At 42.7% G+C, this 26,047-nt stretch overlaps 1 protein-coding gene across 2 annotated transcripts in view; it reads left to right on the forward strand.

The window, feature by feature from the left end:
* Positions 1–18,223, forward strand: part of RAPGEF5 (Rap guanine nucleotide exchange factor 5) — a 166,060-nt gene extending 147,837 nt beyond the window's left edge. For both annotated transcript variants that reach the window (XM_030008401.2, XM_030008402.2), the window contains 5 exons: positions 1,713–1,763; positions 2,872–2,959; positions 6,340–6,404; positions 10,998–11,052; positions 14,452–18,223. In XM_030008401.2, coding sequence (XP_029864261.1) covers positions 1,713–1,763; positions 2,872–2,959; positions 6,340–6,404; positions 10,998–11,052; positions 14,452–14,570 — 378 coding nt within the window. In that variant the 3' untranslated portion in view covers positions 14,571–18,223. The remainder of the gene's footprint in view (positions 1–1,712; positions 1,764–2,871; positions 2,960–6,339; positions 6,405–10,997; positions 11,053–14,451) is intronic.
* The last annotated feature ends 7,824 nt before the right edge of the window (positions 18,224–26,047 follow it).

Here is a 26,047-nt window from a genome sequence, read left to right on the forward strand (position 1 = left end):
GTTTACAGAGACTCAGATAGGCAAGGAGGAGCTAACTTTAAATAACAAGTCAAGCAAAAATTTTAGAGAAAAATACATACCTGAGGATGACGATACAGAAACCCCTTGACTCTCCTATTTCTAAAATGCCCCTCTAGGGAACATTAGCCCTTGCCTGCTCTTACAGGTTGCCTTCATCCCCTTTCTCTGGGCTTTGGTAGGAGAGTGGAAGGGACTAAGCATTGTATCAAAGGCACCTGGTGGCAATGGTGTAGACCTCTCCTGCACAGAAACATGCAGAAGTCTGCTGTGTGGTGAGACCTCTAGAGATCATGCACTGCTGGTGGACTTCCCTCAGGAGGAGCAGAATATATTGCTTGTCAGAACAAGGAGTTCATCTGCATATGTATCATTGTAAATATGTCACGTTTCTGTGTGTAAAATATTTATGAAGTCATATGCATTTTTTTTTTTATTTGTAAAACTTTACTGCACTGGAAATTTCAAAAGCAGAAGGTTATTTGCATTAGTAATGTGACTTCTAGAAAGTAGAGCAATGTTTATAAATTAATTATAATTACTTACACATGTAAATGAAGCCACCTAAATTTAAGCAACCATTTAGACGCTAAATTATATTGGCTCTGCACTTGAATTCTTAAACAAGTAGTATGCTCCCAAGCATATTCTACTTTTTTCTACAGTATGCAGTGTTTTAATGAGCCTAACTTTCCCTGATTGAAGATATTAAAAATGTACAATTGCAATTCCATGTTCAGTTATTTTAGCATTTTAATCATACAGCACATCCACTTAATCTTAATTGTTCTAAATCTCTTTTTTCTTGGTACTGTCATTGTGGCTGTCAGGGTCTAAGGACAAGGACAAGACAAGACAGGATTTGTACTAAGAGGGGATATCTTTTACTAGACGAACTGGTATGGTTTGAAAAGATAGACAGGCTTTAAGGTCCACACACCATTCTTCAAGTCTGAAATACCAGCAGCAAAATTCAAACTGTAGAAGTATTGCTTTGAGTATTATGAGGTGAATCCATTAAAGCATCTTAGAGGTAAAGGAAGCGGATGCTTGTGGAGCAGAGCAGGTATAGCATGTGGAGCAAGAAGGTAGTTTGTGCTTGGGCTCCCTTCTAAGGTGCTTTGTGCACCTCCCTGTGGGATTAGGATGAGATACCAGAGATGGAATAATCGTTTGTTAAAGAAAGATATCTTTCTCTGCCACCAGTATGTGCCAGTAGTAACACTGGTCAGCACTGGGGGTGGTGTATCAAACAGCACTGAGCCTGATGCCTATTAATTTCTCGAACCCATGCTTTAGGGGAAAATTGATTACAACAAATGATTAAACCTGGATGTGATCACAGTATCTGAATTCTCAGCCTGTGTTACTGCTTCTGACTTGATATGGATATTAACATAAATGCGGCAGGCATGGAAGCTAGGGAAGAAAATAGAAACACCTGCTAACAAGCAGTTTCCATAAAAGAAGGATGCAGGTCCCCGAGGCAAGGCTGCAGGGTCTGGTGCCTCACTGGCATTGCACTGAACAAGGTCTGTAATTAGGGCTCTTGGAGCTGAGGAGTGGAGGTTAACTGCCTGTTGGTACTTCCAGCAGGCGCTTCACCCACGGCAGTCTCATAGGAAAAAATGCCTCAACATTTTTCTGCCTAAATCAACTTTCCTGTTTTTTTCTCCTCTGTTTTCCCAATTCAGAAAATTCCTGGGAAGTTCAAGAAGCTTTTCACTGAACTTGAAAGTTTGACAGTAAGTATGGTGTTGACAGCAAAACAGCATTGCTTGTCGTTACCTGCCTTCCTTCTTCCTAATTTATTTGGAGGCTGCCTGTTATTGTCTGGAGCTGGAACTTGTCATGTCAGATCTGTGATTTGCCAAAGGCCACGCACCTCTCCAGAGCTCAGAGGTGGTCTCCAAACACAAAAAGGAAAAACGCTGTATTCCTGACAGCTGGAGGAAGGGCAGAGAGAGGTGAATGTAGTGTCCGTTCCCCAGCATCAATTTAGAAACTGTTCTTTTGCTCTGGTGGTTAATCAGCCTTTATCCGAAGCAACATGCTGCGGATCAAGAGAAAAGGAGGACAGCAGAAGTTTAAAAAAAAAAAACCACCAACAAAATCTGAGGCTAAGGGTCTTTGTCACCATTATCAAAGCTGAATAAACAAGTGTTTCCTCTGGCTGTCATGGAAGTGGGTGCGTGGTGAGATCACTGCCTGGCGCAGGGAACATGAGATCCAGCCTTTAATGGCTGTCATGCTTCTGTACTTAGAGTCCTTTATAAATTAATGTGTTTTCAAGATTGTGTGTGAGCTGGTGTACAAAAATGTTCATTTATATGGGAAATTGAGGTGACTTTTTTAATTACTTACATAACACCACTGAAACATACTCTCTTATTTTCTTTGAAAATGTCCAATATGCTCCATTGATCTGGGAGCAGTTTTTGTTAGGATTTTTTATTGTTGTTTGGTGTGGTGGTGTTTGGGGTTTTTTTAAGAAGAAATTAATCAGCAATACATTCTGAGATACATTTTGTGCTAGACAGTAAGCCGAAGAGATTTTGCTAATAGAAATTTGTGGGGAAATCACAGAGCAGTCCCAGTGAATCTATTCTGCAGCAGAGTCCCATTTTAGCACCGCCTCATCTAGAGGAACGTAATTGCTTTTGTTCCTTTCACTGTTTATGTTTCCTATTCAGTTTAGTAAGTCACCTAGCTTAGAAAACCTTTATCTGCCTTGTTTCCCGAAGAAACCTTTTATATCTAAATCATGTTCAGATCATAAGCCCGTAATGGATTTAGAATTGCTCTTTTTATAGCCTATTGATTTTTCTCTCTATTACCCAAATGGTTTTGTAGGACCCTTCTCTGAATCACAAAGCTTACAGAGATGCATTCAAGAAAATGAAATCTCCGAAAATCCCCTTCATGCCCTTACTTCTGAAAGGTAACGTTAAAGCTTGGCTGCTCTTCTTCGTTGTGGTTAATTAAAATAAGTGTAAGGTGATTTTTCCTTCAGGTGGCCTTATGATATGTACGTGGCAGATGTAGTGGTATCTACAAGGTAGCACTTGGTCTGGATAATGAACAGCTGCCTTTTAAGACAGGAGCAGACGGCAATTTTCACGCAGGTTTTCAAACTTCAGTACCTTCCCATCAGGCGCCGGTAGAGCAGTGTACCGTTGCTTTGGCCACCTCCTCTTTGGTGAAGAAACGAGACCTTGCAAGCCCCCGAACGGGTCCGCCCGGCTGCACTGGGTGCACCCGCACCTGCAGCCTCGGTCACGCTGCTGGTCTGAGATGCCTGTTCTGAGATGCTTGCCCTGCCTCGCCGGGGTGAACCTACCTGGTGTCACCCTGAAGGCAGAACCTGCCTGTCTGTCCTGGGAGGAGGGGATTTGCAAGTCTCTTACGGGTCTGAAGGAGAGAAATAAAATCTTACTATTAAAATAACTATTTTAAAAAAAACTATTAAAATAAAATACAACTACTTGCTTAACGCAGTGACCTGGGCAGCTAATTAAGTGGCAGGTATTTCAAATATTCCATTGTCTTGGAGTCCTTAATTATTAATTGCCTTGTGTTTGAACATGGCAAATTCATTTGATTAGTCCTGTATTCCAAAAGTGTTCTTTTCAGGCTGTTTATTCCAACCTGCTGCTGCTGCAAGTTTAAAATGTTTGAAGGCAGTCCTCCAGATCAGTCAGTGACAGTTCAGGAGCCATCAGGCACTTCCCTTCTTTGCACACATCAAAGGAGTTTGCATTAATTCAGATGGATACAATTATCAAGGCTTCAAAATCAATATTTTTTAAGTGTTCTTGAGTATGTCTTGCCTGCAAACAAAGGCAGCAAACATAAACAAGTAACTTGTAGCAATGATGTTGAAGCAGCACTACAATATGGTTATATAAGAACATGCACGTAAGCAGCATTCATGTCTCAAATGCATTGGAGATAGCAAGGAGACTTTGCAAATTAATACAGTAATTTTCTTCAATATCATGATCCGTAAGGAGATGTTGCCAAGGCTGGTAATTCCCAAAGTATTGCACAGTACGTAGGACTTTATTCCATGTCAAGCATGTTTGTATTAACGTTATTTCCAACACCAATAAAATAAGCATGGATAGCATAGAAATCGTTAGTAACTCGACAAATTACTGCATTTCAACACGAGGAAAAGAAGTAGTTGCAAGTAAAAAATTAAATTCATTAATAACCTTTCTTTAGCTAAGAAAAATAACTTGAGTGTCCTTTTAAAGTTAATTAAATTTAAATGCGGAGCTCTCTTACAGCATACAGACACAGCTTTTGAAAATCAGGCAGATTTTTCAAATATGTAATAAAATACTGTGATGTACCCTTACAACCTAGCTCAGATGCAATTTTCTGCTCCACTGAACTTATCTGGACTCTTAGTTGTTGGCTGCAAAGCAAATTTCTGTTCCTTCCACCCTCAGAGATATACACGTTGCTGTCATTGACTTAAAAAGCTGTGTGGAAATTGCTGCTTCCGGTATAAGTTTTTTCTTTAGAAGTGACAGGCGGTTTTTAACTGCACTGATACAGAGACAAGTAATGCCTGTGTCCTGAAGCCCTGTCCTTTCCTTGTCCCTTTCCCTGGGTCTGCCAAAGCAGCCCAGCAGAGGAGGTGTAGAGGGCCCGCTCCCAACTTTCCCCCTGATTTTTAGGATCTTGCCCAGGGGCAGAGAGGTGCCAGAGGCATCCCCAGCATATGCCGTGCTTGCCCCACTTGCTCACGGTGGGTGAGTGGGGCTCACTCCTGAGTGAGCTGGCTGGACTCGGTGTAGCCGGGTTGGCATCCTGCCCGCCCGCCCGAGGCAGACCCCAGCCCAGCCGCCCCGGGGGGCACGGGAGCTCTCCGTCACCCTTCCTGCAGAGCTCTGCCTCGTCAGTCCCAGCCCTGGGTTTCCACCAGCATATGAAGCCATTAACATTTCCATTCTAAGCAACTACAAAATGCCCCCCGGGCACAGAGTGAGTCTTTGAAACAAAAGGAAATAAATCAGGTTGGCTCTTTTGGGGGTTGGGATGAAGGTGGGGCTGTGTGTGCGACAAAGCATCCCCCAGCATCAGCTGCAGGCTCCCAGTCCTAAAATCCCCCAAAACGAGGGGGACCAAGTGGGCATCAGCGGGAGCCCTAGAGATGAGCACAGGAGAATTGCCGAGATGCGCAGTTAGACTGGTGCGTTGGAGCTTGGCACCTCTGCTGAGAGGGAGACGTTGCCCGTTCACTGTGTGCCATTTGCCTGCTGGCAGACGCAGCTGTGACTTTTAAGAAGCAAGGGTATTGGAGTGCCATCTCATTACAATATAGCGCTGTCTCCTGGTACTCCTGGGTACCCACACATTCAGGAGAGAGCTAATAAGGGGTATGGTGGTGGTGCTCCTGCTAGTATTTTCAGTAACGTGGAGGATGCACTATCGGAGTCAGACCTTCAGTCCCCACAGGGAATCTATACATGTCCTTGGTACTTCGTGTCCGAGATAGGTCTCACTTTGTGTACTAATATGAATTAGAAAAATTAACTGAGGAACATTTGTTTTGCCTGATATTCCCCACCCTTCAGTTCATTACACTGTGTTCAGTTCCCTTCCTGGAGCCAAGTATAGACCTCTTCCTTTTCACCTCACTGACCTTTTCGTTGCCTTTGCAAATTCTCTCCAACAGCACTGCGTAAGTGTTTTTTTTCCCTAGCCATAATGCTTATTTCAAGGCTTTGAACTTCAGTTTGGTGGCTTGTGTTTAACCTCCCCGGCTGGCCACTGCTGTAGCCCATGTCTCTGGGAAGGACTTCAGAGTCATCGTGCCCCACAGAGAGAGACGAAAGGGTGTCAGAGCCGACTCCGGCATCTGGTAGCTCTGCCCCGGGGAGCTCTGGGCTCAGGGACCAGCCAGCCCCAGCCCAGGCACAGCTATGGGCAGCGTGGCTGGATCGGTGCTGCAGGGTGTGGAGAGCAAGCACGCCATGCATGGCCATCCCTCTGGATGCCCCCGCCTGCTCCCAGCCATCCTCTCTATGATACGCACCCCAGAAATAACACAGACCAGGTTTAATAAGAAATGCGCGCTCCCACTTGAAAATTCTCTTGTTACAATGTGTACATAGTGTTGTTATCTAATAATCTCTGCATGTCATCATTATATCAGGCTTTTGTTCCACTTTTATAAGGTATTGTGTCAATCCTTAATGGAATATTTTCGTCTTTTTTTTTTCGTTTTGTTGCTGTTTGGTAATTTTATTTCTTTCTATTAAACAACAAAGCCATGAAAAATAATTCTTTTTCCTTTATTTTTTTCAGATGTAACATTCATCCATGAAGGAAATAAAACTTTTCTGGATAACCTTGTTAATTTTGAAAAGCTGGTAAGCTAATTTTGTCCTTCCTGTTTTTCAAAGAGATTCATGTTCTCTTCTTTCCTTTCCCTTCCTTATCTTGTAAGACTAAAAGGTTTTCTTCTGACTGAATCAGGAAGAAATAAACAGGGGTAAAAAAGAGCAAGCAGGATAAAAGAGTCATCCAACAATCTATCTCCCCTGCCCCTTTCCTCTGCTCCTCTCTCTTCTCATTCCTTCCTCCCTCACTTCTGTGTAAAATGGCTAAGCCAGTAATGGCCAGCATCATTGTCACACAGTCCACTCTTTTTTTTTTTTTTCCTGGTGAGAACTATTACTTTGGACCACCTCGCGGACTATTTCTCCTCAGTCAAGTTCTCCTGCTTCAGCTTTCTCTGAATTATATTTCCTTTTTTTTATCAAGGCACTAAACAAAAAGGTTTCTCTAGTTTACCATTTGCTACTGGTATGCTAATTCCATGGATCTTAAATGAAAGTAAAATTTTTGATCTAGGTTAGATGATGAAGAAAATAATGCCTGAAATATGAATTAAACTGACTGTAAATACCACTATACTAACTTTTATGTAGAAGGGCACTTACTGACATTGTATCTTCGGTCACATATACTCTAGACATCACATGACATCTACACTGGCATAATATTACTGATAGAGGTTTGATTTCTCTAATTTGCATATTTCATTTCTTTGTTGATAACATTTTTGTAGCACTGAAAGCCACAGTTCATATATCTGAACAGTGGTGGAATGGAGAAACTTTGATTTTTTTTTTTTTTTTTTTTTTGGATTGGAGTATTTGATGAAGAAACCAAAATATTCTTCCCAATTGCTCTAGATGTGCCATGGGACTGTTAGTCCAGATGGCTGTGCCTGGTGAATTGTTCCCAACTATTTTCTCCACGTGTTTACACTTGTTTGAGAATGAACATGCAACCATGGGGTTATTCATGAACCAGATGTTGAACTTATTTCACATCGTATCATAATGTACATTGTCTTTCAACTTGCAAGCAGATGTAGACTGACTTTTGAACCTGAGCTCCTCTTTTTGTTTTCTGTTTGATTTCTGTACCTTTTCTTGTTGCAGAGTTTACAAGAACACTGATTTGCATTTAATGAAAGGTTTTCTTGTCCCAAGTCCATTAACTGTTTGACCTTTAGGTGTTTGCATAAAACTCATTACCATGTTCTTCTTCATTGCCTTTTGGAAGTACATCCAATTAACATGTAAATTAAACTAGCCCTTGATGCACAATAATTGTTACTAAAATCCCCCCACTGGCCCATATATTTATCTAGTGAATACGTAGGATCTGATTTTTGTTCCAGTCTTAGCCAGACCTTGTTTGTTTGTTTGTTGTTTAATCATGTATATATTTAATGTATGCTGGGCTTGCTGGGTAAGATTTCCTATCCTTTCTGTCACCATTGTGTCTCCAGAGGCAATGGGAGCTTTGCTAATTGACTTCAGTGAGCCAGGATTTCACCTTTTCTATGCAAATGGATAATGGGCATCTTAAATGGCAGGGGGGAGAGTCTGAGGTGATGGTGGTGGGGTGAGGGTTGTTCAAACTGACACTTCCTCCAAATTATTAGTCAGATCACGCCCTCAGAAACATGCTGTCTCATGGAGCCCTGTGTACATATGAATGCAGGCAATAGTGCAAGCTTAGGAAGTGGGGGCTTAGAAGAGATTTAAATATGCTTGTAGTGGAAAGCCAGGCAGTACACATATTACGCTGGTTCATTTGGATGCTAAGGTATTTAGTCAATGGGCATGAACTTACCAACAAGATGTATCACACATGATCATGTATACATGAGTTCATGTTTCTTTTCTAATTACAAGGGCTTTGTCCCAAGGAAGAACGTCTTCCTTAGTGTTCTGTTCTGTGCTGAGCACATTCTGGCCTCTGCTGAGAAAAATTAGGAGTGACATTGACTCCTGCTTGGTTTGGATCAAGCCACTGACCCTCACCTGCAAATTTGCTGTTGCAGAAAAAGAAGAAAAGAATTATTCTACCATAGCAGATTACTGCTTTGGGGAAGGAACTTACTTACTGTCATAAATGCATTGAGTTTCTACTTACAAATTTCAAAGCAAAGATGGTTTCTCTTGTCTCCATTTGGATCAGTATTTTGAAATATTTCATTTCTGCATTAGACATCTCACATGAAGGATGACTTGTCAGTCTGAACCATTGTTTTTTCCAACTATATTAGTTGGTTTAATAACAGATATTCTCTTTCCCTACAATCCCTGCTTCTTTTATACTCTTAAACCATCATGGCCTCAACAATCCTACCGTGACTGAACTTGATTTGACATGACATGATTGCAGTGAAGACAAAGTTAATTCAAAATATAAAGAAGGGAATTTGCAAAGCGAAAAAAATGAAACAATCTTTTGTCTCAGGAATGTTACCTAATTTTAGCAAAAGTTGAAGGGATTGCAGTGGTTTATTTAACTCCATGTTGGGTAAACTCTAGTCTAGAATATTGTTAGATCGATATTTAGTACCATACCCACTTCCTCAACTAAACCTGAAGGAATATATGAAAATATGATCTTATACTGTTGCATCTCAAGGTATTTTCATGGTATTTACTGAGCTGCTTCACTGAAATGTGGCTTCTTCAGTTTTTTTTTCTCCAGTCAGCCATCACTCATATCTTAGCAATGACATCTCAGCCACACTCCAGCGAACTCTTAATACAGGTCAATGGCCATTACTGTTTTAAATAACACCTCGTTACCTAGTGCCTTCAGCTGTAAGGACTGTGTACATGGCAGCCGAAGGCTCTCAACCCCCAAATATCTGTGCAACTCCCAAGCCTGAGTTTTTGCTATCCTCAGTTAAAGGAGTGCTAATGATCCTAGGTAGCTGATAGGCTGAAAGGCCACAAGAAATGTGTGTTACTTATCGCACTAATGGTATGCAAGCACCTGTTTACAGAGTCAGAAAACAGCATTTGCTTTGCAGATGAATTGGCTGATTTTCTGTGTTACAATTGGATTCAAGAGAGTTGAAAATAGACAGAGGGAAATGTCTAATTAGGCTACTAAAGCCAGGAGATTTGGGATTCTGCTTTAAGAGGGTGTTACATGAAGAGGTTCTTCTGTTACCAGAGCATCATCTTCAGATGTCAGTCTTGGGGTGGACCCCCACACTGACTGACTACAAAGGAGAAACAGCAAAGAACGACAGCATGTGTGATAGTGCAGTCTCTCTTCTAAAAGCCAAATGCAAAGGGTATCAGCTGGAAAACATCACAGCAGCAGCACTGATGGAAGCTGTAGCTCTCCCAGTACTCACACTATTGATCATGAAGTCTAGATCACCTCATTAGAACTTCATTATAATCAGTGCAAGGACATCAGCACAAGAGATTGCATCATTTCATGGCAAATGAAACACAGCGGGTAACAAGAAAAATTATTTTGATTCACTGATGAAAGGAATATGAAGTTTCCATTAAACCTGCTCTTCTGATAAGCTTTTCTATGGAGGAGCCTTGTAAGCCACTGCCAGGGTGTTAAGAGATGAGCTGTTCTGCATCGTTCTGGTCTTAAACATACTCTGCTCAAGACAGTTAATCCTTTCTGCCTCTGATTATTTTTGAGGGAGATGTGAGAAGAGCATCAGCTGTTTGTATGAGCTATTATATCATTCCTGCTAACTGCAATCTGCTTAAATTAGTTCCTAGGTTTGGTGAAGAGATGCCACAGAAGCAGTCAAATAAAGAAAAAAAAGTAATGCCTTGAGAACTTTATGGGTGACATCTAGTGAAAATGAGCACACTCTACTGATTTATAGTGAACAATTCCAGTTTTCATAAGTTGAAGACCCGAGCCTGAATGAGAAACCAAACTTAAACCTTTTATTTCCTCTGCTTAATCTAAGTGAACATCCAATATCCCTCTTAGCACCAGCTTTTCTTAAAGTGGTATACCTACAGCATAGTCTTATTTGGTACATGTCTGCAGAGATGTCAGGGTGCTTGCTCTGCAGCATTTAGGCTACGGGCTGGGTTTTTTTGTGTTGGTTATCATTCTGCAGAAAACTGCCTAGCTGATACTGGTGCCTGATTGTGCTAGGCATTATACAAGTATAGGTTAACGTGTAGTCTGTACCACAAAGGGGCATATAGTCTAATTAGACAACACACAGAGACAGAAGGAGAGGTTGCAGACTACCAAATGTACTGGATAATGCACTAGAACTGGGGGTTGAACCCAGAAGCACCACCCAGTCCACAGGACTTCCCTACTGTAGGCTTTCAGTTTAATAAAAGTCACAGGAACAAAAATAAGCAACTGTTTGGCTATTTTTCATTAGCACTTCCCGTGGGCTCTTAAGGAGTTGTCCTCATTTAATCTGTGTGATATCAGTAAGGACCTTCTAGATTAACCCTGTTTTGTCATATATTATCACTAAGACAAAGAGCACAGTCTCTCTCCTGCTGTCTTCATTTCATACCTTACTACAGTTGCTTTTTGCTGTACAGTGTAGGGCAAGGAGATTTTTTTTCAGGCTTTTCTAATGACAGAATCCATCTCAGATTTTTGCACTGATGTTTTATATCTTGTCTTTGCAGCACATGATTGCAGATACTGTTCGGTCATTGAGACATTGCAGAAATAACCAGTTTGGTGAGTAGCCAAAATTTGCCACTTATTTTGCCTTTGTACAGCCTTGAGGGTTTGGGATTTTTTTCTGCTTTCTTTCCACTTGCTCAGGTTTACTACGGCAGCAAAACGTGGTTGACAATTATTTAACCAATTGGCAAGAAGGGGCATCATTGTTGGAAGGTCAACCCAGCAAAAACCACAGTTGGATGAAGTTTTACTTCACAAAATATTTGTAGAAACAGCTTCCAAATTTTTTGTAAATTATTTTCCTGCAAAAAATATCACCCCTTCAAAATACTGTGTAAGATCTGTGCCAGCTGCGCTTAATAATGGAGGCCCCTGAGGTACACTGCTGTTTCTCACTTTCCCAGCTACAACTGAGTTACCTCAGTCTCCTGCTAGTCTGTGTGTTTTGGTAACGGATTCACAGCTGTCTTGGCTTCCAGTAGCTGTAAGATGGTATTCATCACCACAGCTTTTCAGTTGGCTTTTCACCAAGAGCAATTGTTTGCTTAGCTTGGGTTCCTAAGGACATTTCACAAAATGGTGGAAGTCTTGAAGATAATAAGATCCTTTGGGTTTCATGAAAGTAGTTGACTAGGTAGAAAAGAGGGGGTTGTATTAGTACCTCAGTTAGGGGAAGTCTGCAAATAGAGCTCTGCCTGATTTAGGCACTGGAGGATCTACGCTGATGGGAACGGTCATGAGTGCCTCAGCTGCACAAAAGACTTCTTTTTTTTTTTTTTTGTTTCCACCTTATTAGCCACCAGAGAATCCAACCCTAAGGGACTGTGCCAGAAGACCCCAGCTCTCTTTGTTCTGTTGCTCACAGAGGAGAAACCTTGTTTTTCTCCTTCTCAGCATTTCTCATTTTCAGCAGAGAGGTTAAACACAGGAAAGGGACAAACACAACACTACTTTAGGAAGTGGTTAGTTTTTAAGCCAAACCCACTAAACATGTCATTTATTGAGGCCACTAAAACCTCTTTTCCAAAGAGAAGTTCAGAATTGTGCTGCAGCCTTTGGGAAAAAAGAGTTTGAATCTTTTTTTTTTTTTTTTTTTTTTTTCCAGCTGAATATTCAGCAGCTGTCAGCATGGACTCCTACAAAAAGAATAATAGTAATAATTTGATGTATAAATACATGTACCTTGGAGAATGATAGGTAGTGTTAAGAGCTTTGCTGAACATTTATTCTATAGAATTACCATGTGTATGTACAGCCTTTTTTTTACACAAAGGCTGCTCAGTATTATGGTTCTTGTGTTATTCTGAGAAAGTTATACGTAAGAGAGGGAGAGGGGAAGAGGGAGAAGGACATGCCTTTTGTTTTTATTCTGTTAAACCAGATACTGAAGGAAATATTGATTAATCCAAACCATGCTTCTGTAAATTAGAATGGCTCTTACTTGGTATTACAAAATGTAGCATTGGTTCCTTTGAATGATGTGAAATTTTTTTGCAGCTTCTCTGCAAATCTTTCATCTTGTTTTTGCCTTTTTTTTTTTTCCAAGTGGTTTTGTAAGTGTTGCAACATAAATCCAAGGTTAATACCTGAGATTTATCATATAATCTGGTAGTTTGAAGTACGTGATTGTTATTTTATTTTACCACAGACTTGATTTATTGTGAAGCTGGCATTTAAAAAGCAGCTTATACAGACATCCCTGTAGGCACTTTTTTTTTTTTCTTAAATTCGTTTAGGCATGAAATGAATTCACTGAATATTTATTGAGACTTTATGGACAGTTTCCTTTTCTAGTGGGCTTATTTTGCTCTCAGGAATGTGAATCTTTCTACTGTATCAATTCCCAGATTGGCCTAAGAGCAGCAGGCATCTCACTGTAGGAAAGAATTCAAACAAAACTAAGCAAGGAATATTATTACTGTTTATGAACTGTATCATGTATATTAAGCTTGCAGGCCAAAGTCTTTCTGGGTTAGAAACTGGTTAGGTTCCAAGCAAGACTGAAATGCCTTTTTAATGGAAATAATACTTTTATATCCTAAATCCTGAAGACAAATCCTGGAAACAAACATTTCCAAAACCAGGCAAAGCAGCCTGAAAAAATAACATAATTCAAGCTTTTGTCATTTCAGGTGTTAATGAGAAATACAAATGTTTTTCAGTACGCTCAGCACAGCTGCTGGGATCCTATTCCCTCAGAACAAAAAGGTCATCTCTGTATCCCGACACAAATTTACCACGTTGTCCTGTTCTCTCCCACATTTCTCAAGTTAGATAGCTGCTCAGAAATAGCTCCTAAAAATAGCTGCCCGGGAACCCTGTTAGCAGCTGCATGCAGAACTGGCTGCACTGACATCCCACGTTACCTACACAGCATCATACAGCGCTCTTTAGAAACAAGTGGGATGGTCGGTTCCTGGAAAGCTTCTCATGTAGCTGGAGAGCGTGGAGAAAAGGATGATAATGAAACAAAGGAGAGGGAGGGAGCATGCGAGTTAAGCTGATTGGTTTGGGGAATTTTGAGGGGTATTCTTTTTTAATTTATGGTAATGTTATTAAAAATTCCTTGAGGACATGGACTAGAACGGAGCTCTCCAACCTTTGCTCGTTTGTCAGCAGTCAGCAGCGTGTGGGAAACATATCTCGTTGCTTTCTCTGCCTGTCTTGATGGGTCTTGTGGCTGTGGGCTTAGCTTTTCCTTTTCCACTTCTGCTGGTCACCAGCCATGCTGGAGGGTTTCAGAGGCGGCAAGTTCCCACAAGCCAATGTCAGGCGTAAAGCTTGTAACAGAAAACATCTGCTATTCAAGCCACCCTTCAATTTGTCTTTTACACAGCTAATTTCTCTTGCCGTATGAACTCCCATGAAATGACAGCATGACTCTTGTCTCTGTTACTAGATCAGAAATCAAAAGCATAACAGATCAAAACGTGGGGGCCTGTCAGAGCAGCTTTGAAGAGCTTTTGTATCTGTCTGCTGCGCCGTCACCTTTCACCTGCTCTGAAGGAAATTATCTGGGGCCTGCTGTCTTGTGTACTTGTGTTAAGGTTGTTTAAAAGTTACAGGCTCAGTCGCCCACCCCCACTTAAGGTCCCAATGTACTGCCAGAGCGGCACAAAGGGAACTTTGAACCACCCTTGCAGGGGACGGACTGCCTGAACTGCCAGCAGGAGTAAATCTTCCACTTGGGAAGAGCCAGCTTCTTGCTGACACTTGTCCCTCTGTGCACACTGGCTGCCCAGCATTGCCTACATCTTTCTTTCTTCTCCCCTTTTCTGTATCTAGCTGTTACCTCATGCATTGCACTTAAACAGCAAGTCCTTCGGATCACTGGCCGTCTTCCTTGTGACTGTCTAGCACCTGACAGGTTGGCATGCCAGGGACTTTGTAACGCACAGGACAGGGAAGCAGGCAAGGCATGGCTTTCTGATCATCCCGTTTCTTGTCTTGCAGGCAATGAAGTTCCTTCGAAAGAGCATCATGAGCTGAAGCCATATGTCCATCACCTGCATGTCATCGACAACCAGCAAGCTCTGTTTGAGCTTTCTCACAGGATAGAGCCGCGAGTGTGAGCGTACACAGCTTCATATAACCTTGTAACTGCAGCACTTTGAATTAAGTGAATGTTTATGCCAAGCATGTTGCTTCCATATATAAGAACAGTTTACTGAGTTTTATCAGTAGCTCACACAACATGCGCAGGAAAATCAGGCAAGGGCCAGCAAAGGAGCTGCTCGCAGAGTTGCAGGGCAAGCTTGGTGCCATCCCCACTGGTCACCAGGACGGGAGGGAGCGGAGCAGCGTCCTTTGAGCTCAGGAGCTTGGTTTCTGTGAAAATATTGTTTGGTCCAGTGTAGCTTTCAATGCAGATTCTGGCAGTATTAGAATGAAAGAAATGGTCATGTCGCAGCAGCAAAACATTTCAGCAAGCAACGTGCCGCAAGGGGCTTGATTCTCAGCTCACCACAGTACGTACCTCACTGATTCAAGGCTGCCAAAGTATTGTTGCCAAAAAATACTGTGCAATCTGTGCAGCTCCCCTGAGTCCTCTGGAGCATCTTATTTGAGATAAGTGCGGACAACCAAGAATGGAACATAAAGAGACAGCGCACCAGATGAAACTCAAGAGTGCATCATGATGTGGAGGTCAGCAGCAAACAATGTTATGGCCCCTTAAGAATCTGCTTTCTAAAACACACTGTAAGAGCCAATCCACTTTGGTTGCAGTTTATGGACACAATTGTTTGTACACTGAAAACATGTTAATTTCTTCCTTTTCAGTTATCTCGATACAGTACCAGCTCCTGCAGTTAACATGTTATAAATTATTATAGCAGGAGCCTTGTTTTCTGCTTGGATTACAACCTCCTTGGTGTCTGTTCAGAGGCAATGCCTAGATCACCTACATTCCTAACTCGCCTCCTGCAACTACTCTTTTCGGCAGGTAAAATTCCACCTAACTTGCACACATTTCTAGTTTTTAAAGAACAAAAGGGTACACCTTACAGGGTACCAGTGTAATTACCTGCATACGCACCGGGCTCTCAGTATCAGAGTCCCTTTACTGCTTCTGCCCCTCTCACACCCCTCCCCTAGCCATTTTTCGTGTAGCTAAAAGTACTACTTCTGGGCACGTACTGAGGCAGCATTTCTAAAGTCTTGTCTACAGTTGACCTACACCTAAGCACCACCGTCACCATAGCTCTGGTTTTCAGTGCTAAGAACTTGCCCTGAAATAATCTAGTGAATGCCACAGGCAATGTGCAGTGTGCTACTCTGTCTGCCATGTGTTTGTACACTGACTCACAGTTACAGTCCCTTTACAGAGCAGGGAGGATACATTGCATTGCTCGCCCATCTCTATTGTATGTTTTCCACATGAGGAAGACTTCCAAGAAAATGCTCCTTTACTGAAATGTGGGAATACTGAAGTAGCATGCTCTTCATCATTGTGTTATCTCTGGTTTAAAGGGATTAAAAAAAGCAGCTTTAACAAGTAGTCTGTGGGGGAATCTGTAGAATGCATTTGGTTTTCCCATCTGTGAAATATTGTATAGATCTATTGTAAAGGAAACAGATGTTTCAGAAATGTATTTGCTTGTACTTTGTTATTATCAAATACTATATGTTTTTGGTTTGTTTTTTTTTTTTTAGAAAAAAAATCTTTTTACCCAGTAAAAAGAAAAAAAAATAAACTCTTGCTGGCCATGGAGTAAAAATTTCCTATGTTCTTCTGTAGATGTGACTGCACATATTGTAAATAACTCTTTTGTGCAAACAGACCAAAACTGTTCAGATGAGGATACTGGCTGTGGCGGGCTCCTTTCTGCAGTGTAAGAACACAAACCAGATACAATTTGCTGCTTGTGTTATTGCAGTTCTTTGCCTGGCTACAGCACTCCCTGAATTCCCACCCTAGCTGCACTACCTGGGTGGTTTGCTGGGTTTTGAGCTCCCCCTTGTGAAATCTTTTTTTACTGTGGCATTATTTTTAGGAGCCTGTATGTAGACCAGCCTGCATGCTTTAGCTCATGTGGTGTAACACTCTAGTCCACAAGTTGTTCTGTTGAAATCTGTGGGAGAGGGAGCATTAGAAGGTATTCAGGGTGAGAAAGTAGGGCTGTTTCTCAGCTCACTGCATTTGGCTCTGTGATAGTTTGGTAGTTACTGCTGATGAAGCAGCAATGGCGCCAGAGAAGAATAAAAGATAAGGAAATGAAAGAAGGGGAAAAAAGAAAGAAAAAGAAAGAAAGAAAGAAAGAAAAGAAGAAAGATGACTCTGTGCTCAGGCTTTGATTTGAAAGCATGCTAGAGCCACCTTGAAGGCTCCTCACTCTGCCAATTCAAAATGGTTGAAGGTAATGGATGGGTTAACTTGTACCAGTAGGCTTCAAGCCAGCTGAGGTATTGGCTATCTGCACCGCTGTAACTTTATACTAAATGAGGTGTTGCCTACCCTTTGTAGCTGGCTTAAAATCAGTTTGAAGGCACATAGCCAGCATTAACCTCACTATCTGTGTTGTGGTTAATTAGACTACTGTTTAAAACTTTGCAAACTAGTTTTCATAGTGGTCTGCATAACTTGGATATAAATTTCTGGTCTGAGGGGCCAAGGTGGGTGCATCAATTTCACATTGAAAATATGGACCTTATAACTGTTACCATAAAGGAAAGGCAAATAACCCAAATTTGTAGCTAGTAAGTCTAATTAAAAAAAGGCCCTTCAGAGTCTTCGTTCAACAGGTGAAGTATTGCAGAGCTAGGCTGCACACTGGAAAGCAGTTTGAAGGTGTGGTGGTTGGGAGGAGAACTAGAAGTAAACTCTGTGAAAAGGAAAGCGGGACACTATACAGCCTCTACCAGGGTCCAGCACTGCTGATATTGTGTGGGTTTTTTTTTTTTAAATCCTTCAATAGTGCAATTATGTTACATAGGATAAAATCCATGAATCTTGTAAGTTCAGTTTATCACAATTGCACCTGGGTTTAAATACTCTGCATATTTTCTTTAGTAGCTAGGAGAAGTAATTAGAACAAAGGAAAAAAGCTGGGTCACTTTATACCTCTGATGTGGGATTTTTGTTGCATCAAATTTAGATGTTTCTATGACACAGCTTTTTGATTCTAGCCCCATCTCAGATAGAAGTAAATTGCATTTGCATGACAGTGGCAAAAAAAAAGGTGTTATCAGAAATAATACGATGTGCTGCTGTAAAATTACAAAGAATGATGTAAATACTAAACATTTTTGCAGAGTAATATTTATTTGCATAGCCTATTTATTGTCATCTTACACACTGTTAAATACTGGGATGAAGTCAATGAGCTGAGGTAAGAACACCTGCCTGTTCATTCTCTCTGAGTGCCATAATGCTGTCAGCTTGCATTAAAAGTAATAAAATAGAAAAACCCAAATCGAGGTATTTACCTAACTTCTCAGGGACTACAGCTAGTAGTTATCCACCGTTATGAGACCTGGTATGTATGAAATAATCAGATTTACCAGAATCAATGTTGCCAATGTTTTCCTTTTCATATTTCATGCTTGTCTGCCTCTGTACATATTATGTGTCGTGTATTTATGAGAGCTAGTAAGCAATAATTTATATGTCAAAATGGCCAAGCAATACAAGGTTAAAACTTGTAGAAGCAACTGTTACATTTATCTTGCATTTTCCAGTGTTTTTTAATATTGCTTTTAAAAATATAAAAACTACCTTAATGAAGTCTGGGTTCTGTGCCTTCATGCCTATCACACATACTTATTGTTCCTAACTGGAATATTTTACTTCCAGTCATTCAGTTCCACAAACCCTCACTGCGCTTGCGATGTGGATGCAGACCCACGTAGAGGGTCAGGAGCCTGACCCTGTTCAGAGCTGCTCGTCCATCTCTGGTTGGTGGGACTTGCTGGTACCAGCGTTTCAGAAGCAGGGATGAGGTTAATGGGGCCTCAGCTGTGCCTTATCATCACAGCACAGTCTAAGAGGAGCCTGGAGCAACCATGAGAAGTCCCTGTGGGAGAGGGGAGGAGTAAATCTATCTTTATATCCTCTGGAGTCTGCTTATCAGCACTTGATCCTCTTACTGAGGACAGCAAATGCTTTTCCCTGTCATCGGGCATCTCTGCTGGTGCAGTTTCCTCTCCCTCCTCTCAGCTGGTCTGCAGCGGGGAAGGCAGAACCCATGATGGGCTGCGAGCGATCTGTAATGCCACTGAGGCTTGTCCTGTCTTTCCACTTGCAAACCCTGGGAACCACTAAGCCAAACCTGGCTATTTCACACAGAAATAGCACTTGGTACTTACAGCGTGATGTCTGTTGAATGTGCTTTACAAATAGGCAGTACTTAACCCTCTAAGTGCCTGCACCTTAAGTAGTCTTAAGCCTGACCTACGAAGTGTTTGTGGCAGTATTAATATACAGGTAGGGAGAATTTTAACTGGAATAATTAAAACAGTACAAGCCCAAATTGTTGACACAGCTCTATAATGATGTTGAAAGATACTTTACAGCCAGACATCCTTTTCCAGATCCAGCTGTACAAGCTGAAGAATTTATGTTCCCAGCTGTTCATCACTGGCCCTTCATTAGAGATCATTGCTCCCCACAGTGTAGCCCGGAAGGAGACCTGGGGAATATCTCCTAACCTGTTCCAGTTAGCTGGATTACTTCAAGCCACATATTGCTCCATACAAGCAGCTAACTTTGCACTGAAAGGCTCTCCTTCCATTCATCAGCCCTGCTGGGAGGCTGTCATAAGAGGCTAGAGTGATGATACCTTTAAGATGATTTGCAAATGGGAAGGTATAGAGCTAAGGATAGCTGCCTTACAGCTAGAAGAGCCACAAGAAGAGGCTGCTGCACTCCCAATGTCATCCCTTCAGACCATCTTGCTGAACTACTCAGACAAGGGCTCCTCCATTCCTGTCAATCAAAAGAAGCTTTACTGGCAAAGACCTGCAATTTAAGCTGCTCAATGGGCTCTGTAGATTTTAACTGAAGTGGTTAGAGAGGCCTGTGATGAGCCGTTCCTGTGGGAGCTGGGTGAAGGTGAGAGGCAGCAGGTGGGAGCAGTTTGCTCTGGGGCCAGCACAGCCCTTTGTGCAGCATGGGACTAACCATGGGGACAACTGCTCTACCCTATGTAGGGGTGATTCCCTCTTCTTGGTGGATAAAACCAGCTCAGCCTGGAAAACAAACCTCCTGAATATTTGCTGTGTTTCACATCCCAGCGGGCTTTCATGCCACACAGAGCATCTGCCCTGGAGTCCTACTTTCTTCTGCCATGGGGGTGGCAGCCGAGTTACACAGCACAAACCCAAAGAAGGTAAGTCTTCCTCTGGTTCTAAGAGCTGTCTACTTCTGCACTTACAATGACCACCATATCACACTGGAGAGTTGTATGACGGCACACTATGTGCACGGTTACAATAATACCGTGAAATACTTGTAGTTGTATCAGAGTTAAAAGAATTGTGCAGCGTAATTAAAAAGTCTGTAGAACTGAGGAGGTCTGCAAAGGTGGGCCAAATGAACAATTTTTGAAGCAAGGAGAGAAACGTTCTCCTCTGTTTTCCCTCTCATCTGGAAGAAGGTCAGTGGATTTCGTAAGACCCTTGTAAAGGTCCAGAAAGCCTAGCAAAAGTGAGCTTGAGCAGCAGCCCAATCTCAGAGCCTTTAAGAGGTCAAAGAATGGCAATGATACAGTCTGCACGATTTTAATTTTCACTGCCCATTGCAGTGGTAAGCAGTTGCAGCTCGTTGTCATCCCAGGAGGTCTGTACTGGTACTTGCTTGCAGAGGCACCAAGATCTTTGCAAATCCGTGCATTTGGGGAACTAGCTGGGCTGCAGCATGTTTTTTTCCATTCCTTTCACATCCCAGGCAGACCATGGGAGGAAGGAAAGGGGCATAAACTTGAAAGCTTTGGAAAGCTTCCTTTGCTCTGAAGGGTGCTGCTGACCCTTTCCAGGTCCCACTTCCCCAGGGGGAATCCTCAGGGTAGAGGCAATCCTTGTCCTTACCTCCCCATTAGAGAAAATCACAACAATCCTAGAGAAACCAGGCAGTTAAAACCCAGGGAAAAGCCTCATTTTGGGGTCAGGAAAGAGAAGAGCCATTCAGGAGGTCACATAAACCCAGCAGGTGAGAGAGAAGCTCTTCCTTTGTGTTCTCTCCATTGGTCTGATTGATTACACCTGGCTATTTGGCTGTTTAAGTTGTTACTTTGCAGGGAGAGGTGGAGAGTGCTGGGTTTGTGTGTAAGTAGGGCTGTTTCCTAACAAGAGATCTTTGTGGACTGGCTTTAGTGCTCTTTATGGTGCCAGTGCCATTAGTTCCTCTCCATAAGGTTTCAGCTCTCATCTCTGTAGTAAGGAGTCAGAGCAGTCCTGGGGATGCTAAGAAATAGTGAATCAGCATAGTTCAGAAAAAAATTTGGTTAGAAAACCAAACTTCCTTTACCCTTTTTGGCATGAAAATGTGGATTCAATGGTGTAAGTTTAGAGAAGCACATGAGCAAGGTGTGAAGATGTCTTTAAGCAGAACCAGGTGAGCTAAACCACACTGAAGGACAGTCACTGGGGTAGCCTGCCTTGAATAGATGGGTCTTAAATGATGGTTTGTGCAAGGAGATGGGTTATAGTTTGCCTGGTCTTTCGAACAGATTTTCTTGCAAAAAGTTGTCAGGGCTTCTAAAACTTGCAGCTTTTTGTCTTGGTCTCCTGCTGTTGCTGTCACCAGCGCAAGTCCTTTCCCGTCCGCAGCGGCAGGAAGGGCTGGTTCAGAGTGGCTGCTAGTGCTCCAGGTAAGGTTATAAAGAAAAAACGGTTAGTGACGGCAAACAGCTTCTTTGCTAAGCTGCAATAATTAGACATGAGGTAAATGGTACTGCAACAACAACAAAACAAAAACCCAAACAAAACTAAAAAAAAGCAGGGGGGGGGAGGAAAAGTCCTGCCATTGACCCTGCTGAGTACGGAGCTGCCTCTGCAGGGAAATGGGTCAGACAGGAGCGTTACTTACTAGGGAGAAGTGGCACTGGCAGAACTTGCCCATTTAACTTAAGTGGTGAAGTGCCCCTTGCGAGACGTACTGCCAGCTGTGACAGATAGCTTGAAAGTGCAGAGCTGTGCTTTGCTGGAGGGGAATTTACCAGTAAATGTAAATAGCGATGATTCAGACCTATAAATGGCAAAGGGTGGTGAGGATCAAACCCTGGATCAAGCACCTCTCTGGTAAGTTACATCAGCTTTTGACAAATGCTTGTGAGAGTTCTCCGTAATGCTAGGCAAAGGTTTGTGTTGCTTCATAAGCAAGAAAGCTGTTACTGAGGCTGAGTGGGTCTGATTCCTGTGTGGACTTGCCCCCAGCTGAGTGTGCCTGTCGGTGGGGGTGACTGCAGTGCAGGCAAGCGCCTGCTGAGGAATTCGGCTCAGCAGCTCCAGGTGACGGTCCTTCAGCCATAAATCCCTCAAAAGTTTGAAGTCTTCAAGTTACGTCAAGCAGCTTGGAAAAACTTCCATCAGAACAAGGCCAGCTGCTGTCATAAGGATGTCTGTCCCTTTCATTCAGAAAGACTGTGTGAAGTCAAGTTGACCTTCTGTTGAGTTCTGTTGGGTTTTAAAAACTCTGGATGCTCAAATGTCTGCTGTCAGGGTGAGTCCCTGGCTATGCTACAAAACTGAATGTACCCTCTGAATCCAATTTGAAACACTTCAAAGCAGCAAATAACTGCAAACTGCTTTATCTGCTACTGATGTTGGGCTTCATAAAAGGCCAGCACCTCTTGTCATGGTGCAGTGCCAGAAGAGAACCAGGCAGAGCTGCTGGGTGTTGGGTGCCCTGTCACACTCACAGGGATGAAAACTGTTGTGGCTGATGCCAACATTGACCTTGGCTCGAGGCTACAGCTGTGTACTCCAGCTTCAGGGCACGTTGTTGGTTGGAGGCCACTTTTTAAGTCCAAGTAGATGATGATGTGATAGTAGGAGCTATCAGAGAGGCATAAAACAGGACTGGGAATGAATTGAACAAGTGCAACATAGCAGAGGCAGAACAGGGGAGGACTGTTAGGGGAAAATAACATGCAAATCTGAAGAAAATTCACATGTGTCTGACATGCGTTTAGACACCCTTGTTTAGTGCCTATTTGATGAGGTTTACTTCATTTTAAGTGAGGTAATTCACTTTTAAATAAGAGTTTCTGCTGAAAAGTATAATGTAGTTTAGCCAACCAAATTTAATTTTGTGCTTTTTGCTAACTTGATTTATTCCTCGGAGCAATTTGAGTGGCTCCAGGGAACTTGGTCTGGCTTTGTATAAGTGCAAATGAGGAAAGACTTAGGCTAAACATTAAGGTTTTCAGAGGACATTGACAGATAGTAACATGGCAAAGGTAGGTGTCATCTCCCAGAAATAATTAGCCAAGAAACTGCTGGAGACATGTTATTAAAAGACAGGCAGGGTTCTTATGTGGAGTGTCTCTGCAAAGAGCACATCACCGTTTTGACCAAGCAAAGGGCTTGGCTGACTGTTGTTGGTTGCAGCAAGAGCTGCTGCCAGCTAGAACAAACTTTTCCAGCAGCTAACGTGCTCTTAGCAGTATCTTCCCTTTTGAAAGCTCAGATACCATTGACATCTAGTGGCGAAATCCTGTGCCCGGAGAGCCAGTTTATTGCATCAAAACTGCCTGTGCGACCCCCAGGGACTGCAGGACATAATGCAGCAGTGAGAGGCTCCTTTGTCAACTGCGTGGTCCACTGACCCCAGTTTATTAGATTTGTTGACTCGGATTCCCGTTTAAGTGGACTGATGGGATTATCTGTTCAGCCTTTTTGTGCACGTTTCCCCATGGATTCAGTTTTCAGGCTTTATGATGATAGTGCACATTCACTTAGGACAGATGCTAATGGGAATAAAGACTGCTGCCTTCCAATCTGTCAGGAGCCCTCAGAGTCAGCGTCTCATCCAAAGCTGTTGGCTGCAGTGTGAGCATTTGGTCTGCGGCAGCTTCTCCAAACATGCTGCAGAGTCATCTGGGTGCATGTGGCAAAAGCAAGCAAATCCCCTGCCCTGCTGGGTTAATGGCGTGAGGCTGTTTAATCAAAGGAGAGGTTTTGTGAGCCCAAGGAGTGGGTTTTCTCCGGAAGGTGCTGTTGTACATGTGCTCCTGGCAGTCTTGGTGATAGTTTGTGGCTATGTTCACCCAGCCTTTCATAAGGAGAGCTGAGCAACTTAGACTGCTTTGTGTAGCAACGCCGGGCTTTGATCCCAAATACCATGCACTGCAAATGAATTGCACTATGAAAGGAAAACAGGTTGCTTCTGAAATGAGCAGATAGAGCTCTTAAGTGCCGCTGTCGCCAGGGCGTGAGACAAGGCTGTAGTGATGTGCTGGCTTGTGTACCCTGGAGCAGGCACAGGGCACTGTGCCGCATGTGGGGAAGGTGTTTTGGGGCTGGTCTGCTCTCCTTATGCAATCATGGGTCACGTCCTCTTTACCCTGGTCAAACCACCCTGAATTTCCCATATCTGCAGCACCCCCATGAGCACAGCTGGGGCCAGCCAGCTGGAGCTGCCATGTGCTGTCACAGGGAAGCTGCAAATAGAGAAGACAGGGGAGCATTTGGGAGTCTGTTGTGCTATAAGCTGCTGGCTGACAAGCCAGGGACTGCCAAAAGGAACAAAATTCAGAAAGGCTGAACATGTTTGCTGCTGGTCAGGGACAGCTGCAGGCTGTAGGGACTCTGGGAAAAGTCAAGACTAATCAGATTTTGGTGTGACTTGGCGAGTAGGAGGACTGCAAATTTGTCACATATGTATCATACAGTTGTGAAGAAGCATCCAAAAGACACAAATATTTGTTTAAGCTGTAGCTGTTTGCTAAATTGTGCATACTCAGCAAAAGTCTCCAAACAACTAATCAACTGACATCTTTCTCAATGGCCTGTTGGTAGCAGTAGTTTATTCCCTGGGTCTCTTACTCTGTCAGAATACCAATCAGCTCTTAATGCTTTGGACCTTATCAGTATTTAATTTATTGGTTTTATTTTTTCTACAAATCCCTTCATTGAAAGAAGGGGGGCTACTTTTGTATTTCTAGCTTGCAGTTATCTGAGGCTGAATGCCAGCAAGAGCATACTGTGACCAAAAACCAGATAACTCAACCTAGAAAATTATGTCCCATCTTGAGCACAGTATTGCACCATCAGTTGACTGACAGATGAGGGAACTATGAGACTAAATTCTGCTTTTGAGCTTTGTTCTCCTTTATCCAGCAGTCACTTCTGGAGTAACGGGCAGCACTTGTGGGAGCAAGAATTTGCTGCTGATACAATTCAGGGGAAAGAAGAAGCAGTTTTAACCTAGTTTCTAAAGAAAAATGTCTCATTTGCTGCCCTGTCTTATCCCTTGTTAGCTTTCTAGGTACTTGAGACATTTTCCACAAATCTGGAAGAGTCATGAAAGGCTCAGAAATAATTATATGCCTGTGAGGGAACTGAGAGGACAGTTGGGGGAGATGAGGGGTAATCAAACAGGAGGATGCAGCACTGCTCCTCATCCCCAGGGTGCTCTGTGGTCAGCAGGAAGCCAGTTCTTGCCTGAGGCATGTTAGCTCTTGCCTGGCGGAAATTTTGCTGGTCATAGGAATCAGTGTGTGGGCACATTTGAGCAAGGTACCGTTGGTACACCTTGCTTTTCATCCTGGAGTTTTTTTGTCTGGTGGTGCTAGCAAGGCATTGATCCAGGGTCATAATCTAGTTCCTGCTTTTACCACCCTAGGCAAGTAATTGCTGCTGAAGTTCCTTTGTTCCACATCATAGTCCTTTCCTCCTGCCTTTTTCCAGTCCTGCCTTTTCTTTACATGTTGCAGAGTGAATTGTCTCTTAGTGTCTCAGGCAGGAGATACTGACCATCTGTGAGCTCTGTACATGACACTGATATCCTAGTGTTACTGCTGTCCCATTCCTAACTGATTACTACCAGGAAAACAGCAGCGCCATTTTAGCTATTTAACTGGGAGGTTGTGGTGTAATTTTTGTTTGCTTCCTTGCTGTTCAGGTCTTCAGCTCTAGTATGGAGAAGAGAGCAGCTCAGGGGGATGGAAGTTGCAAAATACCCAGGGTAGAAATAGGACTGATGTTCAATGTAAAGACCAGTGCTTGACTACCTTACAGCATCTTTTCTGAAGCTCGCTTAAGGAGTATAAGCAAAGTGCTTTAGGACTCCCAAAGGGAAGGAGCCACTGAGGTCATGACTCTTGTTTGGCCAACCAAGACAATTTGAATATATCAGGATGGCACCAATCTGAGGCAGAACTGCTGTTACACAAAGCAGGTAATAGTACAAGTGTATTTTACAACAAACACATAAAGGCTTGGCTTTTAATCGATAAGAGATGTTTCTGGCTGGAGCAGGTTGGGAAGGAATCACAACAAGTTTCCTGTCTTGATTTCTGATACGTAACATGGAAGTGAGCTGAAGTAATGCGAACTGACGTTTGGATAGTAGTTTTGGTCTGCGGGTTTTTTTTGTTGTTGTTTTGGT

This window comes from Aquila chrysaetos, chromosome 3 (assembly GCF_900496995.4).
Source record: "Aquila chrysaetos chrysaetos chromosome 3, bAquChr1.4, whole genome shotgun sequence".
Lineage (NCBI taxonomy): Eukaryota > Metazoa > Chordata > Aves > Accipitriformes > Accipitridae > Aquila > Aquila chrysaetos.